Source organism: Lepidothrix coronata, unplaced genomic scaffold (genome assembly GCF_001604755.1).
Source record: "Lepidothrix coronata isolate B3197 unplaced genomic scaffold, Lepidothrix_coronata-1.0 Scaffold128, whole genome shotgun sequence".
NCBI classification, from domain to species: Eukaryota; Metazoa; Chordata; class Aves; order Passeriformes; family Pipridae; genus Lepidothrix; species Lepidothrix coronata.
In genome coordinates this window covers 1104663-1122226 of record NW_016690308.1, presented here as the reverse complement: position 1 = coordinate 1122226, position 17564 = coordinate 1104663, and the positions used below count along the sequence as shown (strand labels likewise).

General features: G+C 40.4%; 1 protein-coding gene across 6 annotated transcripts in view; it reads left to right on the top strand.

The window, feature by feature from the left end:
- Positions 1-17564, top strand: part of PRKAG2 (protein kinase AMP-activated non-catalytic subunit gamma 2) — a 211285-nt gene that overhangs the window by 174251 nt on the left and 19470 nt on the right. For all 6 annotated transcript variants that reach the window (XM_017826516.1, XM_017826518.1, XM_017826517.1 and 3 more), the window contains one exon: positions 7796-7905. In XM_017826516.1, the coding sequence (XP_017682005.1) occupies positions 7796-7905 (110 nt within the window). The remainder of the gene's footprint in view (positions 1-7795; positions 7906-17564) is intronic.

Genomic DNA, 17564 nt, shown 5'->3' with positions numbered 1-17564 from the left:
AGGAGGAGAAAACATCTCAATTACCCTAATGATCTAAAGTGACTAACAGTTAATGTACCTATTCTCCCCTCTTATTTTGTGTGCCTCTAGACCCTGTTCCTGTTTGTAGGATGAGGTGCAGTGAGCAAGGCAGAGCTCACTTACTCTGATGTTGGCCCTGTGTGCTCACACTTTTTTTTTTTAAGGCCCTTTTCTTTGGCCACATCATGTATTCATGCAGCAATATGTAATTGAATTAATCCTCTATCACTGAAGAAGCTTCTGATACTCATCTCTAGATACACTTCCTATCACTTATTTGTATCAGAGTTTCTTACATCCATAAACTTGCTGTGATCTTTCTTTATCTGCCAGCTCATGCATTCCTTTAGATAGGGGTGGGAAATGTTCAATGTGCAACATCCATATCGTGTAGCCTGTGGCTGCATGAATAATGCTGCTGTGTAACTTTAATGTGTGGTCTGCCAGGATGTTTTAAAGCTCTTTGCAGCTTCACAGAAAGAAAAATAAAGTCGTGTCTCTGTCACTGCATCCTCTCTTCCTGTTCCTTGCATTTGAAATCCTTCCAGACAGTGATAGAGTAGTCAACTCCTATCACTGTCATCATATTATTTCCCATATATTGAACTGTTTTTCCTGCATAAGATTTGAATTAATCCTTTGCTAGTCTTGGTTTCCATCTCTGCAGCAAAGTTTTGTCGAGCACATTTTAAAACTTTTTGGGTTGTCCTGTGCAGCACCAGGCATTGGACTTTGATCCTTGTGGGTCCCTTCTAACTCAGGATATTCCAGGGTTCTGTGATTTTTTCTCCTGCCACATGGAGCAGGAATCCTTGTAACCATCTCTTCCTGCTTTTTCTGTCTTTTTTTTTTTTTGCCGCTCGGTCTTACCCTGTGACTGATTACATGGATGGTTGTTTTGATGGTGTTTTGTTGTTTGTTTTTTTTTCTCTGAGAAAAGTTTCCTCATGAATAAACAGAAATCAAATGGTACAGTACAACATCACTTCTTTTTTTCTGTGCTTGCCCTTCTTAAACTATGTTAGTATTCCTCTCCTACCAAGTCTGACATTGATTCAGCTTCTGCTGTCTGGTTTCTTGTCCACTGTTTTCAGTGTTCTTGGCTCTTTAGCAGACAGCTCAGCAGACTGAACAGTCATGCCCTATTACTGCATTATTCTGGGACAAAATTGTGGTCTTCTGTTCTCTCCCAGTCCCTCGGTTCCCATGCTTTTCACAGGATATACCATGTACATTTTAATTCGTGTATCATTCAAACCTACCCAAAAACCTACCAAATTAGATATTTGTCTTATGGGAGGTAGGGTGAAGTAAAGCTGTTGCTCGTGATCACAATAACATGCTGTAAACAGCAAGTACTGGATTCCTCTCGGAATCTGTTCCTGTCTGTCCCTTTGCTGACGAATCCCTGATGAAGTCCTACCTGAACATTTGATTCCAAGAACATTGTTCTTGAAACCCTACTTCATTCAGATGACTCTATTTCCCTTAAAAGTCGTGTTTCAGGACCTGTTGGTGAGGAATAGTTGGTGGTTCTTGCTCAGTATTGTCACTGTTGCTCTGGGAGAGGATTAACTGTATCCACTGGGGATGTTTTTTTCAGATCTGTTAGAAGTGATGTGTTAATGACTTGCAGAAGAAGTCCTAACATCTGCATTGTGAAAGCTGTGGGAGAGGTTATCCAGGATATTAAGGAACTCCTTCAGTAAGTTCAGACTGGGAGTGATCAGAAACTTTATAGCCAGTTTTGGTGGCAGCTTTCAGATAAAATGACAGGCAGAAGAACAATTTACGAGGTTAATGGTGTCTTTTACCTGTTGTATTCTCTGCCAAAAGTTATCTATAACAGGAGAGAGAGAGAGGGTAACTTGTGCTGGCTTATTGAAGTGATTGCTCACCCTTTGGCATAGCTGAACTGGGATAATGGCTGGCTGCCACACCAGGGATGCTGTCCTTGGTCTGTATAGCTTTTAGTGTAAGGAAGGGGCAGGAATAATCTGCTTACCACATGGCTGGATATGGGAGCTGAATAGCCCTAAAACTGACAGTATGAGGAAGCTGATAATTTGTGACAAATTCAGCTTTTCCAGCCAACTTGTGGAACAGTTCTGTATAAATTCAGAAGCAGTGGGAGGGAGGGAGTGGATTGACCCAGCCAGTGCAAAGGGGTCAGTGGCTGCTGCTTGTGCTGCTGTGGAGCCACATCTTTAGACTTGGCCTTCGAAAAGGTGACGCTATTCTGTGTTTGCTGACAAAGGAATGTTGGCTTGGGATGGGAAAAATTTATTTTTTAATTTGCAGCTTAAGCCAGATGTGCATGAACAACTCTCTGATTTCTGTTTTCACTGTGATATGTCCTTGCCTAAGTTGCTTTTATTTCTATGTTAAGAAAAGACTTAATTATTTTACTTGATTAAGTGAGATAAGAGAGAATAGTATAGAGGTGAATATATAACACCTTTTAGTATAGTCTACCAGTATAATTATACCGATAAACTTCACTAAATGTATTGCTGTTGCATCAGTTCTATAATAAAAAATCTTTGGTCTCTAATATTTTAATTCTCTGGCACCTGAAATATAATATCCAGCACATTACATGACTTTTAAAATAGAAATGTGACTTGGAGTAACCTGAAATGCAGATATGTATATCTGCAGTAACAGAAAATAAAATTGTTTTTTCCAGTAACTAGTTTATTTACTACAAGTGAGAATATCACAAAAATACATGTCTACTCCCTCATTTCCTTTTATCCACCATCAGACCTGGCCCAGGGGAGATGGTTATGTTAATAGTAGTCAAGGTGAAGAGGGGTGCTGTGCTGGGTGCTGGGAGTGCTTAGCTCAGCTCCTGCTGCTGTAAGGAAACTCTAAGCTTTCAAAGTTGCACAGTTTCCATACTGATTCTGATTGAAAATCAGGGTGAGTGGTGGAATTACTGTGTATATATGTGCTTTCTGTCCTCCTCCAGGTTGTTCAGCAGGCTGGGCACTTACCTGACTGTATTTTTACATACTGTTATCCACTGGTTTTTGTCCCTGCTTTTTCAAGGGCTTTTTAAACTCAGCAGTTAATTTTATAGTACACTTAGGAAAGTCAGTTGTTTAGGTTGATATAAAGGGCCTGTGTTCTTCAAATGATTGAGGATTACTAGAGGTCCCAGCTCTCAATCTAACCATGAGAGCAGGGGTGCTATGGAGAACTGCAGCAGCTTGATTGTGGTCTGCAGTGGAATTAACACTTTAAAGCAGATGAAAACAGTCTCTGTGGAACCCTGTGTCTTCCTTTCAAACACTCCTGGAACCAAAGACTAAACTTGAAATGTGTCTGGATAGCAGGAGCATAATATAGCTATAATATAAAATATAATAGGAAAGGTCATGATTTGGTGTTGTCGAAATCAGGAAGCGTGTGTGGCCCAGGATCTTGTTGTTGGGCCAGCTCAGTAAGAAAGAATACAGCACAGAAAGGCAGCCTGTGGTTTGCAGTAGACACTTCTGAAGAACTTTCTATAGGTTTTTATGTTGCAGTATTTGGAAGCTTTTCCATAAGTGTTGGCCATATGGTATTATGTTCCTCTTCTCCATCTGCAGGCACTTCTTTTTTTTTTTTTTCTCTTCTTTTTTATTTCTTTTGAAGGCCTTGAGATTCTAAAGGGGAAAGCTACAATAGAAAAGCACCCTGCTTGGTGGCAAAGGTATGAGTGGAACTGAAGGCATCTATTCAGCAGATGTCTGAGGAAATGGCTTCAGTAATGCTGCAGAAGCTTCCCTGCCATTTATGAGTATTCAGATGGTTGTTCTACCGTAGAGCTCTCTAAATAGACAATTATACTTTGTACTGAGTCCTACTGCAATCTGAGTCAGTATTGCTGAATAATTCATCTGTTAGAAAAAAAAAAAAGAGCTGTGATGCTTTTGCAAATAATATTTACTGGCTGAAACGAAAAATTAAAGCATGTCTTTTAATGAAGTGTGGGAGAAAGGAAGAGAGTAAAAATCATTTGATCTTTAGTGAATAAGATTGGGGAGCAGAAATACAAATAGGTTGATATTCTGATCTTAAGAGGAACTCTAGCAGTAGGAACAAATAAAATGCTTATGTAGAGAATTTATTCTGTTTAAGCCTGTATGACAAGGTGCTCAACTTCAGGTGTTAAAAGTCTTGTAACCTTTCTGGTGACTTCTGTTTGTGCTCTGTTAAAATTGCAGAGAACAGCACTGGGGATTTGGATATTTTTGTCTTCACTTGTGACTTGGGGATAGGGAGAATGTCCACTTGCAAAATAACCTTCAGATGAATCTTCAAGAAATAACCTTTCATGAGCGAGCACCCCCATGGAAATACACATTCAACTGCTTATCAGTGGATTCTCCTCCTCCCGGATCCTGCTGTAGATTGAGATGCCTCCTGCTGGGGATCTGCTCTGTGAGCCAGCTGACCTCCAGATCATGAGCTGTGGAAAGCTGAGGTTGGGCTGGAGGCAGTTCTGTGTTTGTATCTCCTGCCTGTGGGACAACTGATCTTGTCTGCAGATCAGAGGTGACATGCAGAGACTGAGGGAGGTTTTAAGTCGAGCTAAAAGGCATCTGTCCTTGTCCATCCAAAGGGAGTGCTGCTTTGCAGGTACTGGATGAGTCTGCAGAAGCTTAAGAGTAGCCAGGAAGGATGAACATTTATCAGAAAAATAGCTGAGACTGGAACTATAAAATAAATAGGTAATAAAGTAGAAATATCCTCATGGAGATGTGGGTGCTCAGATTTGGTTATTTATATTTGCAGCAGTGGTGGCTGGATACAACCAAAAGCAGTAAGTTTGTCCTCTGGAAGGGGAGAGAAACTGTACAGAAGATTGTGCCCCTATTGTGATTATGCCCTTATTATCCAGTTGTGCTGTGCAGGAGAGATGGGTGTGAGTGCATCCCTGGGATGTGCTGAGCCTTCTGTTTGGGAGCCTTTTCTCTGCTGAGCAGCTGTTGTTGCACGTGATGCACACACAGCACCCGTACAAAGAATTAGGCTGCAGCAGCTGTTTAGTAATCCCAGGTATCTGAAGGTGCTGAAAGGTCTTAAATATCCTTTCCAAGAGACACTTGGTGGACTTGTGTAAGACTTGAGAGTTAAATCGGTGCTGCTTATCTTTTGCATGTTTAGTTAGTAACTAATAAAGTGGTGCATTATACTTATTTATAGTATAAGGATCTTCTGTAGAAATAAACCTCAGTTCCAGCTGGACAATTGGATCCTTGTTCAGATCCTGCTAGAGTTAGCAGTGCTCACAGATGGTTGTCTCATGCTTCTGAATTTTTTAATTTTAACTTTCCAGCTACAGTTAAAGGGAAACAGTTGCTTTGTGGTATCTACTCGGAGCTGGAAGACAGCATAGGGTGAGATAGCACTTCACTAATCCGTGAATGCGGAGTGGATGAGGATTGTTGAGGTCCAGCTGAAGTTGTGTTTGGAGAGTGGGAATGTTTGGCAAGTGAGAGGAGGGTTTATAGGCCCACCTTCACTGTGCTGGTCAATATGGAGTTCCCGACTGTGGCTGCCATTAACATCATTAATTTAAATTATTAAATTATTCTGCCCTTGTTATTGTGATACATTACATTTGCAAAATTAAAGGTAAGTTGGCAAGACTCTACTGAGCCATGATGTACTCTGCTAAGAGGGTAATTTTTTTTCAACTCAAAATAATTGGCTGTTTTGTAGTTTATACAGTCATTGAATCTTTTAGGTTGGGAAGGGCCTCTAATTTGAGTCCAACTGTTATCCCATCACCATCATGTTCACCATTCAGTGTCCCTAAGTGCCACATCCACACATCTTTTTGAACACTTCCAGGGATGGTTATTTCACTATTTTGATGGAATAGTAGGTGGTGTCTACTATTTGAGGTATTCCTATGGTTGTTTCTACCTGTAGTATCTTAATTGTGTACAAAGTTGAGATTAAAGTATATAAGGACTCTGATACTGCACAGAGGGACTGCACTTATGGTTGTAGAAGCAACCATAACTTTATAAAGTCCGGACTTCTTGGTCTGTTATTTAAATGTTCTTATAATATTGTTTCTATTGATTAATATCTCATCCCCTCCCTGCTTATAGTTCGGGTATTTAAAAACAACCAAGCAAAACAACAAAAACACAAACAAATAAAACTCCTTCGAACAACTCTTGCAGGATCATTAAATTAGTTTCATGGAGACAGTAGCTGTTCATGGTATTGCAGAACTTAGAGGATGATAGATGTTAGTATATTATCAAGTAAGATAAAGATTTCTCTGTCCCAAACTAATTTTTTTACCTCTTCTGTACATTCCATGGATGAGTCAGTGCCAGTTCCCCTTTGGGATCACCTCATGAAGGTGGCTTCCTACAGCTTTGTCCAAGTCTGTCTACCTGGTCCTTTCCCTATCAATTTCCTCACATGGTTTCCCAATCTCCTCTCAGTTTTTCCGAGTTCCTGCTATTTCCACTTCTGATCTTGAGTGCTATAGGAACACAGTGTCCAACTGGGAAAAAGCAGAAGAAAAAAAGAAAATAATTTGCTGGATTTATCTTTTGTATTCCTATATAACTTCTATTTCACGTTGCTTGTTTCAGCAGGGAAAAGGGGTTTATTTATATCTTTATATATTTATTTAAAGAGTAATGAGAGTTGGAGATGAAGGACTTCCATAGTATATAGAAGAGGTTGCCTGAATCCTGGAGCAGCCACTTGCAGGGGAGATCCAGCTTTGCTTCCATAAACTTGGACTAAAAAGTGTGTGCTGAACCACTCTGGAAATGATAAATAATTTATAGAGCTGGATGACTGGTTTTGAGTAAATCTAGCAAATTAGAATTTTGAGTTTTTATCTCTCTAATTTGAATTTCTTCAATGCTCAGTAGGTATTTCAAGGGGTTTTTTGTTTATTTTCTTTTTCATCCACTCTTCAAAAATTTAACATATGACCAAGTTTCTGTGCATTATTACAGGGTCTAAAGGGTACACCTCTGATGGAGGGGTTAACCTTGACCATGTTCTAGGTACCTGCTGTAGAGAATGGAGGGTCGAACTGCTTTAAAAAAGTTCACGTACCTGAGCAGATCAGGGGATTGTATCATGTGCATCTGAACTCTGACAAATGCAAATGTGAGGTAATATGGACTGGATTGCATGTCCTTGCTGCAGAAATGTCCCCCTAAAACCACTCCAGCCACATGGATCCTGTTTTTATGAGCAAAGTGTTGGATTCATGATGCTGTACATGAAGTAGTCTGAAGAGAATGGAACTGATAATAGAACTTGCCTGCTGCCTCTTGAGAAAATACAAAATTACTGTGTGAAAACTGGACCAGGCAGAGACGAGATTCAAGAAATATTAGTTTAAGGAGCTTAAGCTGGTCAAGCCCAACACTACTTAAGTTTCAAACTGTCTTCCTTTTGTACATAACAAGAGTTCAGATGCATATTCCAGTGGTTTGCTGTTGGAAAAAAAAATTATAACTCTTCAGTACGGAAGTCCTTCCTCATCAAAGAAGAACAATGCATTTTGGTTTTGTTCCATTTAATCTGAAAGGAAAGATGAGTCTGAAATGCAAAGTGCAAACCTGTGACTGTCTGCCCGTATCTGAAAGTGTGAATTTGAGTTTTGCTTTAGGGTTGTCCTTCTGCAGTGGTGTCCGGTTGATTTGGCATGTTTGTTACAACTTCTTTTTGTTGTTTTTATTTATTTTTTTTTTAAAGTTACTTAAATAAAACAACAAAATGTTTTTACTTGCAGCACTTGAAGAATCGGAAAGTGACATTTATGTGCGATTCATGAGGTCACACAAGTGTTATGACATTGTTCCAACAAGCTCCAAGCTCGTTGTTTTCGACACTACGCTACAAGTGAGTATCCTCCTTTCAGTCTGCCTTTGCTTGCAGTTCTTTTTTTTTTTTTTTGGTGTTTCCTGAGTGTTAAATGAAATTTGATCTCCTGCAGAGAAAGTCTCCCATAGTGCTGTGCTTTGACTGTACAAAACCATATTGTTTCAACTGTATCTTTCATGTAATGCTAGAGGAGGAGTTGGGGAGGTCTTCCTAGCAGAACAGAAAGGATGAAAATTGCTTTGCAGTTGGAATCTCTCAAAAAAAAAATGTCAGATGAGCCCAAACTTATATTGGCTTCTTCATGGCCGTCAGAATTTACATAAGGACGTTTGATGTAAGATCCCTGTGCAACAGCTGAAGTGTACCCAGGTGTTATGAGCCTGTTCCTGCTATATTAATAAAGACTACTTAGGAGTAAAATGGATGGCTTAATTATGCAAATTACTACATTCTCCAGAAAATTTTTGTTTTCAGTTTCTCATTTTGCATTTAATCAGTAAATCATCTGCTAGACTCTTGGCTCTGTCTGAAGAGTTTGTTTGCCAAAAGAAGGAATTAGCTGCCTGCTATAGAAACAGCCTAATCTGTTCTGCAGTGTGGTAGAAAGCTGTGGCTTGCTTTGTTTCTTGGATTTTGCAATGGGTATTTTTTGGCTTTTTGTTTTTTTCAGTGTGTTTTTCCTTGTAAAGATGCTCCAATTCTGACTTAACTAAGCCCATTAAGTAATTTTGGTCTGGAATGTACTGCTCAGACTTCGGCTTTCCTCAGTCAGAAGAAACAATGTAACAGATACTCAGTCCCAAAAAATTCACAGATCCATCCTGAGTATCAGATAATCATACATAATGCTGAAGTGAGTGCTAAAAGGTGGAAAACCTACATTGACTTTTTCACTGCCTTAGAGGGGAAAAAGTGTTTCCTTTCTTCTACCTGAAAGAGAAAATGACTGTCAACTCTGGAGTAAAGAACTCAGACCTCTTTGACCTGAAAGGTCAAATTGAGGATAGTAGGGTTCACTGTCACTCTTTCAGCCCTTCTCAAAGACTGTTGGCTTCCTTTTGATTCCAGAGGATATTTTTTCTCTCACTATGAGATAATATGTTGGGAGTTGGTACCTGCATTCTCAGCTGTCCATGGTCACCTGAGTCAAAGGCTTGAGCTTGATCACCATTGAAATTTGGAAGATGGATGTTCTTTATTTAATTAACCAATTAATCTTGAGGCTGTTGGGGCAGGTCACCCATTCCTTTTGGATTCTTCAGACCCTTTGATGAATTACATCATGCCAGATACCAGTTTTCACTGCTAGAGCTGTGCTAATACTATTAACATAAAAAAGGGGGAGTTTCATCTCCAATTGGTGAGGTAACACTTGGGGAAACCATAAAGGAAAAGAGGTAACTTAATGGTAAGGGAAGAACTCTCACCAATATTTGACCAATGTCTTATTTGGCATCCCTGATGATGGTCTTGGATTACGACTGGAGGAGAACAATGCATGCCTTGGTCTGTGATCCTGGAGTCATATTCTTATGCTTCTCCAGCTATTTGAAAGCAGTGGTGGTAGAAGGGAAGTCTGGAGTCACTCATTCAGAGTCTAGTATTCAATAAATGTGGACTAAATCTTGAGTTGGTATTACTGGTGAGGAGCTTTTTTTTTGTCCTTTAAACTGCATGTTTTGAACTTGGCACCATTACATTGATTCCCAGTTGCATTAGTTTTAATTTATAAAGTCATAATATTGTAAAGCATTAATGCCCTTCCTGCATGGGCACTGTCTTCCACCTTAGCAGGTTTTGCTAAGAAAAAATTAAACAGATTGTTCTGAATGCTTGCCTGGGCTACACTGCTGGGAGGTCTTTTACATACTTCTCTTCAATATTTCCCTTTAGTTCTTTACCTGTCACCATGTGCCACCACCATTGTCTCCACAACACATTATATTGATTCAACTTGATCAGTGTGGCTGGTGCACAAACGTGTCTGGAATATAAAAAGAGAATAGTTTTTTTTTTCCTAAGCCAGCTGAATAAGTGGAGAATTAATTTAATAAGGGTAGTCAGATAAAAACTTCTAAACTATTCTTTGTGTTTTAATTTTTAATGTATAAAATTATGTACTTTCCAGTACTTTAGGACTTTGTATCAGTTCTTATTTTGAAAACAGAGTACACAGCTTTGACACATTCAGTGTCCCATGAATCCTCTCAAATGGATGTTTTTCTTTCCTGGATCTGTTTCACCCCTACCCACATCAGTGTTTCTCCTAATTTAAAAACAAATAAACAAAAAACACCCACCAAAAAAAGGCGTGGTCCCTAGAAAAAGTTCTGCAGGGATTTGAATTCAGGTTTTTAATAGTGCTAGAGCTGAAGCAGACTATATAAGGGCTCACCTTCTGCCTCCCTTTGTATAAGCTATAAACAATCAATGGAGGAAGAAAAAAAATGGATCTGGGTTGTGTTCTCGTGGCATCCTGTGAAAGATTCTGGATTTTGGATTTTTATTTGGCTGCAGTATCCCATCTCCCTCTACTGGTCAGCGATCACAGCACACGTCCCATGTTTCTACCCGGGAAAATTATTCATGAGGCGCTGTGGAAAGTATTCCAGACCTGTTGTTAGCTATGGGAAAACTGGAGATGTTCACTTTGTATAGCGTGGCCCAAGTCATACTGCTGAAGCAACATTGATTCATAAAAGTAAATGTTTAGGCTCGATGTCTATGGGGGAGTTAGTGTAAAGATTCATAAGGAATCTTGTGTTAACCCTGACTGCGAGTGGAGATGATCAGGTGCATTGGAAATAGAAAGAAGGCTTTAAATAGCAGAAATAGCAGCTAATGAAGAGCAGGAATGAGCTGACAGTGTGTTCAGACCTGTTTATTTGTCAGTCAGAAGGCATGGGGGCCTCAATTCCAGCAGCTACCAAGCCTCTGGCAGCTCCCAGTGCTGGCACAGTGCTCTGGTCCCGTGTGTGCAGAGCAGCCCTGTGCACAGGCTGTGAAAGCCGTGGTGTGGCTCTTGCACTTGTGTTGGGCATCAGCTCAGCTGGTGTGGGAGAGCTGTGCTCCAGCTGGACAATGTGCCCCTTGGCACAAGCATCTGCACTAAATAAATACAGTGTACTGAGCCCTGCTCTGTTCACCTGCCTGAGGCCAACTAACACAGCTCAGTTTGCCTTCTCATAGTTTCACTTATAGTTCCCCCAAAACAGAGTATCTGCCTCTAGTCTGCCTGTGGTCCCTACACTGCTGAATCCTGGGAAGTGGCAGAAAGTGCTGGCTGGCACAGTTCTCTTGATTTAAACTGACAGTGGACTGTTCTTTCACCCTTTCAGTTTATTCATTTATATTTGCTCCTCATAAATATTTATAGAATCATATCATACTTCACTTCAGTGCTGTGGCTTTTCCCTGCCTGTGACCCACAAGTGCTCCTTGTTTGTGACAAGCTTCAGCCTTTGGCTTTTCCCAGAGAAGATGCTATCTTTGCTTGACACACATTAAAGAAACTTTACAAAGTCTGATCTGACCAGGAAGGGAGTCAAGAGACAATTAGAGGTTGTGAGCTATCCTGTGAAGTTTGGAAACTTTACTCTGTGGATGGTGGGGAAACTGGGCAAGTTGCAACAGTGTGCAGCTCAGTGGTTAAACCTTCTCATCTTTTGTACATCTCCCAGGATGAAAATAGTAGGAAAACAAACTCCTCACAGCCCCTTGGAGGGCTTAGGGGGATTGTCCCCTGAAGGGTTTCTCTGAATGAGCGTTCACTTATTGTTCATCATTATAATTATTCAATAAATGGATCTGAGGTATCTTTGTAATAGGCTCCAGGAAATAACTGAGCTAAGTGCAGATTTACTGGTGACCAGCTTGTGTCTTCAGCACGGCATTTGAGCACTGTACAAGTGTTGCTGCATTTAGTGTGGCAGTGATCTGGGGAAAGAAGGTGACATCCAGGTCTGCCTTTACTTTCTGTTTGTTGGGTTTAACCTGCATCAGGTACAAACAGTGACACAGCAACCTGATATTACCCTTTGATATTCATGCTTTGAAGGAAAATAATTCCTGTATTAAATTCAAAGGTCAACAAAATACAGCACTTTGTTTACCATCTATCAGTCAGATTACTTTTGACTAACATCACCTACTAATGTGATTTCACTTTTTTCCTTGTTGCTGCATAAATTTGTTTTCTCTAAAGACCAGTGCATTTCCCCCCCACATCCTGAACTCTGAATTTTTTAAGGAAATGCCTCTTACCTAGCTTATAGCAATCTCTAAAGCTTAACTCTAAAAGCTTTCTTAAGACCAGATTTCTGTCTGACCTCCAAAGAAATGTATTAATTTGTTGTGGCTTTGCCCAGGCTACATAAAGATGAGAAGGATTAGCTTGTTTTCTAATGCAGAGCAATTAACCCTTCAAGAGGAAGGTAAAAGGTAAATGTAAGACAGAGGCTTCCCTGCTTCATATCAAGCAGCAATCTGCAGTTCCAGGAATGATCTGATAGTGAATGTAGTGGCTGTGTCTTATCAAGTTTGCATAAGCTCTCTTAGGGTGAAAAGCTCAGTCTAACCTTTGACAAAATGATATTCTTACTTGTTAAAAGACAATTTATGTAGCTTTTACTCACCATGATCTTGCAGCTGTTTATGAAGTATTTGTCCAGGACTTCTTCATAAAATAATAAAAATCAAACAGTAATCAGAATAAGCTTTCAGAAAACTAAAGACTCTTTCCTTTTATACCCTGAAGAAATCTTGGACAATTGTGTGACTTGAGGGTTAGATTATTTAACCCTTCTGTTTAATGAAATTACCTAAGTTGCTAATGGACCAGGTGTTGTTATCACCTCTGTAGGATTTTGTCAGAAGCTGTCACGCTAGTAAGAGCTCAAATACTGTTCTACCACAAAACTAAAAAAAAAAATATTTGGAACAATGCTCTGGAAACTTCTTTAGGGGTTTAACAAGCTGAAAGTAAATATACCTTGTAGTTTCTGCAAAGGATTCAATGGATTCCACATTAGAAGAGTGGAAGAGGATTTGTGCTTCTCTCCCATGTACTGACTCTATTCAGTAAACGGTTTTATTATTCTGATTCTCTCCAGTCCATTCTTGACTGGGGTGTTGCCTCTCTCCAAGGTTATGAGATAAATCAGGTTTCCAGGAGTAATGCTCTAGAATCATTTGCTTCCAGAGACACATAGCAGACTCCGAGTCTGCTGTCACAACAGAGTTCTCACAGCTTTACAAAAGGATTGACTGTCTGTTCCTTAATTGGCTTTGAGGTTTTTCCCTGATGAAGCTGCTACTGTCTGCATTTCTGAGAGTGTGAATACCCCTCCTTGCTTACCCATCCCACAGAACTGTAAGAGAATCATCTAATTTAGCTTCTAACCAGCATGTGGGCTGAGGCAATTGAGCAGCCACATGAAAGCTCCCTTCATTGAGATCAGGCTGGGATCAGCACCATAATATGGTGAGATTGCTGTGTTTTTTTTCAGAGCTGCTCCTGTACACAACAAGCACAGGAGTTTAATTCCTGCAGCTCTCAAAACCAAAAGGAAGCATTCATTCCTGTATCTTGGAGGAAGACAATATGTGTCAATTAAGCAGGAATTTCTACACAAGGTTTAGGGAAGGTGTTTGTGCTTGGCTGAGTGAAAGTCATTTATCATTCTTCCTGCCTTGCCTGCCCTATCACCACTTTTTTGGTAAGATCTTCATCTGTGAAAGAATTTCTGTCCACTTCCCCATGCAACTGGTCCCACTGGCTCTGCCCACCAGACTTACCTGATGTCACCTCATCGCCCATAGTGGTGTGAAATCTAACAGCAGAAAGCTACAGGATGGACATATTGACAGAGAGCATCAGTTCAGGTCTTGGTTTGGTGTCTTCAGCTGGATTGGGACCTTTTCACATGCACAGGGAGGAGTTCTGCTTGTGGACATGGCACCTGCTCTCTGGGGAGAAATCTAGCACATGTGCCTGCATACTTTAACTTGAGGATAAGACACTACTTGTTATTTCTGGGATTTGGCTTGGGCCTGAAGGGCATTACACCATCAGATCTTAAATTTTAATAAGCTATGGCCATTAGAAGTGCATCATCTACCAGGAGTGTTCCCTTTTGCCATCACCTGTGAAAGAGGAATGGATTTTGATCTGGTTTCATGTAGGCTTTCCAAAATTCAGCCTGAGCTAGAGGAGCTGCTTGTGAATGTTTTCTGGTTGGGGTTTTTCAGATGCTAAAGCAAACGTGTAGCCTCTCAGTTAATAAAAGGTTTGTCCAATTTTTCTCTAATCTACTTGAGGGTGTGATAAGGTAAAGGAAGAAATTCTTCTCTTCAAGACCTGCTCAGCCCTCCTTCGAGGCAAAAGTCTTTAGTAAGTCCTTAAGTAGCCTTTTTTTTTTTAACAGCATAGCCCTTTGGGGAGGAAATGCTTCTACCAAATTCATAGACCAAGGAAGAAAATAATTGGAAAATTAATTTGAATACCATGATGAGATGGTTGGTTGTAGTCTCCATACTGGTTAAGTCTCTCCAGACGAGTCAGTTTGTAAAAACACTGAACTATATATATGCACTATAAAAGAGGTTTTTAAGTAGTTAAAATAGCTCCTTTAGAGAGACTGTAGTTCTCTGTAATTTAAAAAGATGTCTGGATTGGGCATTACAATTGTATTTGAAGGAAAAAAAAAGAAAAAGAAATTGCAAGTTAATGTTTAATATGCTTCTCAATGTTGCCAGCCGTTTTTTGGGAAACATAAAGGACAAAGCAATTAATAATCCTCTAAAAAGAAGAGAGCAATTCGTGTGAGAACATGAACTGTTTCCTGACAGTATGTATCATCCCTAGATTACAAGTTAGAAGTGTTTCTCAGTTTCTCCTCACCATTTGGAAAGCTGATGTGGAGATCCTCTGGAAAATCAGTCCACCTCCCTGAAATTTCTTTGCTTCAGGTCTTGCATTTGGGAAGAACTTTCTCAACTGAAGGTGTTTAAATGTCATTGCATTGGGGTGTGAAGCAAAAATGCATGATGTATTTACTGCTTTGGTATTATCAGGGTGATGGTTGTGGGATCTGGGGGGGGGGAAATGCAGGAGTCCTTAATTCCAACTTCACAGAAGTAAGTCCTTTGACAATGATGCTGACAGTGTGGGAGAGGAGGCCTTTCCAAAGACTTTGAGTGGCAAAGTTGTATTTTCAACTTAGTATTGTGTTTTTTCTGTGTTCCCAAATACTGTATCACAGCCTCTGTTTGGGTGACAGTGGGTGGTTGGCCTTCTCCAGTGGTCTGTATTGCATCACATGGGATCCAAAAACTCCCAGAATAAGCTGAGAGTGAATAAGAGGGGGAGAAGAAAAGACCATGTGAGCACCTTCAGTCTTTGTTGAAGAGTATTTTTCAGTGAAGAAAAGATTACAATTTTCTACACCTCAGAGTGGGCTTGCACCCTCTTTGGCACCGTGTTAATGTGACTCAGGTAGTTGGTTACCTTGTTTTACCTCTTTGCTGGCTGCGTTGTCAAACAAGTACATAAACCCAGGGATTATGGGATGTGCCTTTCAGCCTGATACAGAGGAAGCACTGCCTAAAATGCTGGTGATGTGAGGGAATAGCAGGGAAACGTGTTATAAACCTGTCTTATGCAGCTGGACCATCAGGTTTACCTCTCCCTCATATGCAGTAGTTTTTTATTTTTCCTCTCTTGGAGATCTGCCAAGATTTGGGCAGTCAAGAGAACTTACCACACTACTTAAAGAAATACAGTCCTGTTTATGTTGGGCTAGAAAGGGTTGCCTCATTCCTCATTTTTTCACATCAAAAGCATTTGGGATTTAGACTGAGGGAGTGAAGTGTGGGTTGCCCAGTTTTTTCGCAGTACAGAAGTTGCAGCAGAGGCCTGATGGTTTTCCTGCTACAACAAGGACCAGTTGTACTGCTCTTTGTCTTCTTACTTGGTATGAACTATTGAAACGTGAGTGTTTGGCCTCTGAGAGGAAAGTCTCAGGGTAACTCTTTCTTGCACCTTCGTACTCCAACAGTGAGAACAAAGACTGTATTCTAGAGTGATTTTGCCATATTTGCTCATATTGTGAAGATATTGCTGTTCTCCTTTGAAAGTGGAAAACTTTCTCACCTTTACAAGGGGAAGCCCTTGAGAAGCCATTCCATGCCTTGCTTTTTGGTACTTAGAGCCTGTGAGTATATGGGTGTAGGAGTTTAACCTTTTCCTATACTTCTTCAGCTGTTCCTATCCAGTTTGCTAAGCTGGATGCCTCTTGCAAATTCCTTTCAACTACATATCAAACTCTGTACTTTGGTGTGCTGGGAAGGATGGTTGTTTCTCAGTGACTGCCTGAAAGATTTGGGTTTGATACTCTGGTCCACTTGTGTATTTTTGGAGGTGTGCATTGCCTCTAGTTTTCTAGTCCTTAAAAATAATCATGAAACAAGACTGGGAATTTGTCGATTTATCCAGCGAAAACAACGATGAATGTTTTAAATCACCCTTGAGCATCCACCCATTAGGAATCAGATGATAAAAGCATCAGGGGTCATGTGGGTCTGATACTGCTTTTATGGGAGCTCTGTGCCAAAAATTAGAAGGAGCTTCTTCCTTCCTATTCTGATCTGATAAAACAGACATTTCCTGGGGTCATATATGGGGCTTTTCAAGAAAATGCCTGGTGTTGGCTTATACAGTGAAAGATAAGGCAAGAGAGGTGCACATTTATCATCCTGCCCTTTGGCAGCAGCCACACCACAGAAGTTCTGGCAGATCCTTTAACACTGTCTGTGCTACTGGACAGTCATTTGCTGCATCCTCTTGCTTGGTGCTGCCATGTCTGAAGATGTCCCATAACTGTTTCCTGCTTCTGCTCCCTCCAGGCTCTTTCAAGTTAACTTTGTCTTGAGCCAGTGGTCAACTGTGTGTCTTTGAGCTCAGTAGGACTCTCTACTCAGCACTGACCCTTTAGCACCAGGAGCTGTTACAGCTCTTTTCTTCCATCATCTTGTCAAGAACAAGGCAGATGAAACCAGTTCTTAACAACAGCAGCAGTTCACCCTCCTGACCTTATGGGACAGTCCTGGAAGATAAATTTAAGCCACTGGTCACTTACACGTGGACTTACAGTTTTCATAACACAGTGTTAAGCAAAACAAAAGTGCCTGTGTACATAGGCTGAATTTTTGTAAGTAAGTTCATCTTCAGCTTTACTTTCAGATGCTTCCCTCATTCAGAGGTGTTTACTGGAGAGAGCATTTCTGCAAGGGCTTGTAGGATTACTGGTCATAACGAGGAGTGTCCCTTTCAGTATTTCCTGTCAGTGAGGAAAAACTTCTTCTATAGTCTGGTGAAATCTTCTACCACTGTTTCTGGTTTCACTGCCCAGTAATCAAACTTGTTTAGGAGCTCACTAACCATAAGAGACAAGATTTTCCAAATATTCTACTACCTGAAAAACAGGACTTCCCATGTCTGGGTCTAACTCCTGCTTTCTTGGTAGTGACTGCTATATTGGAGGAGGCTTTGTGCTCCTTAAGGCTTGCAGTGGAAACGTTTGAATGGTGTACAGAATGACCTCCAGAAGTCATGTCTAACCTAAATTAGTCTGTTCTTTTTTTCAGCACATTCACAGTCAGTTTAATGAGTTCTTGTG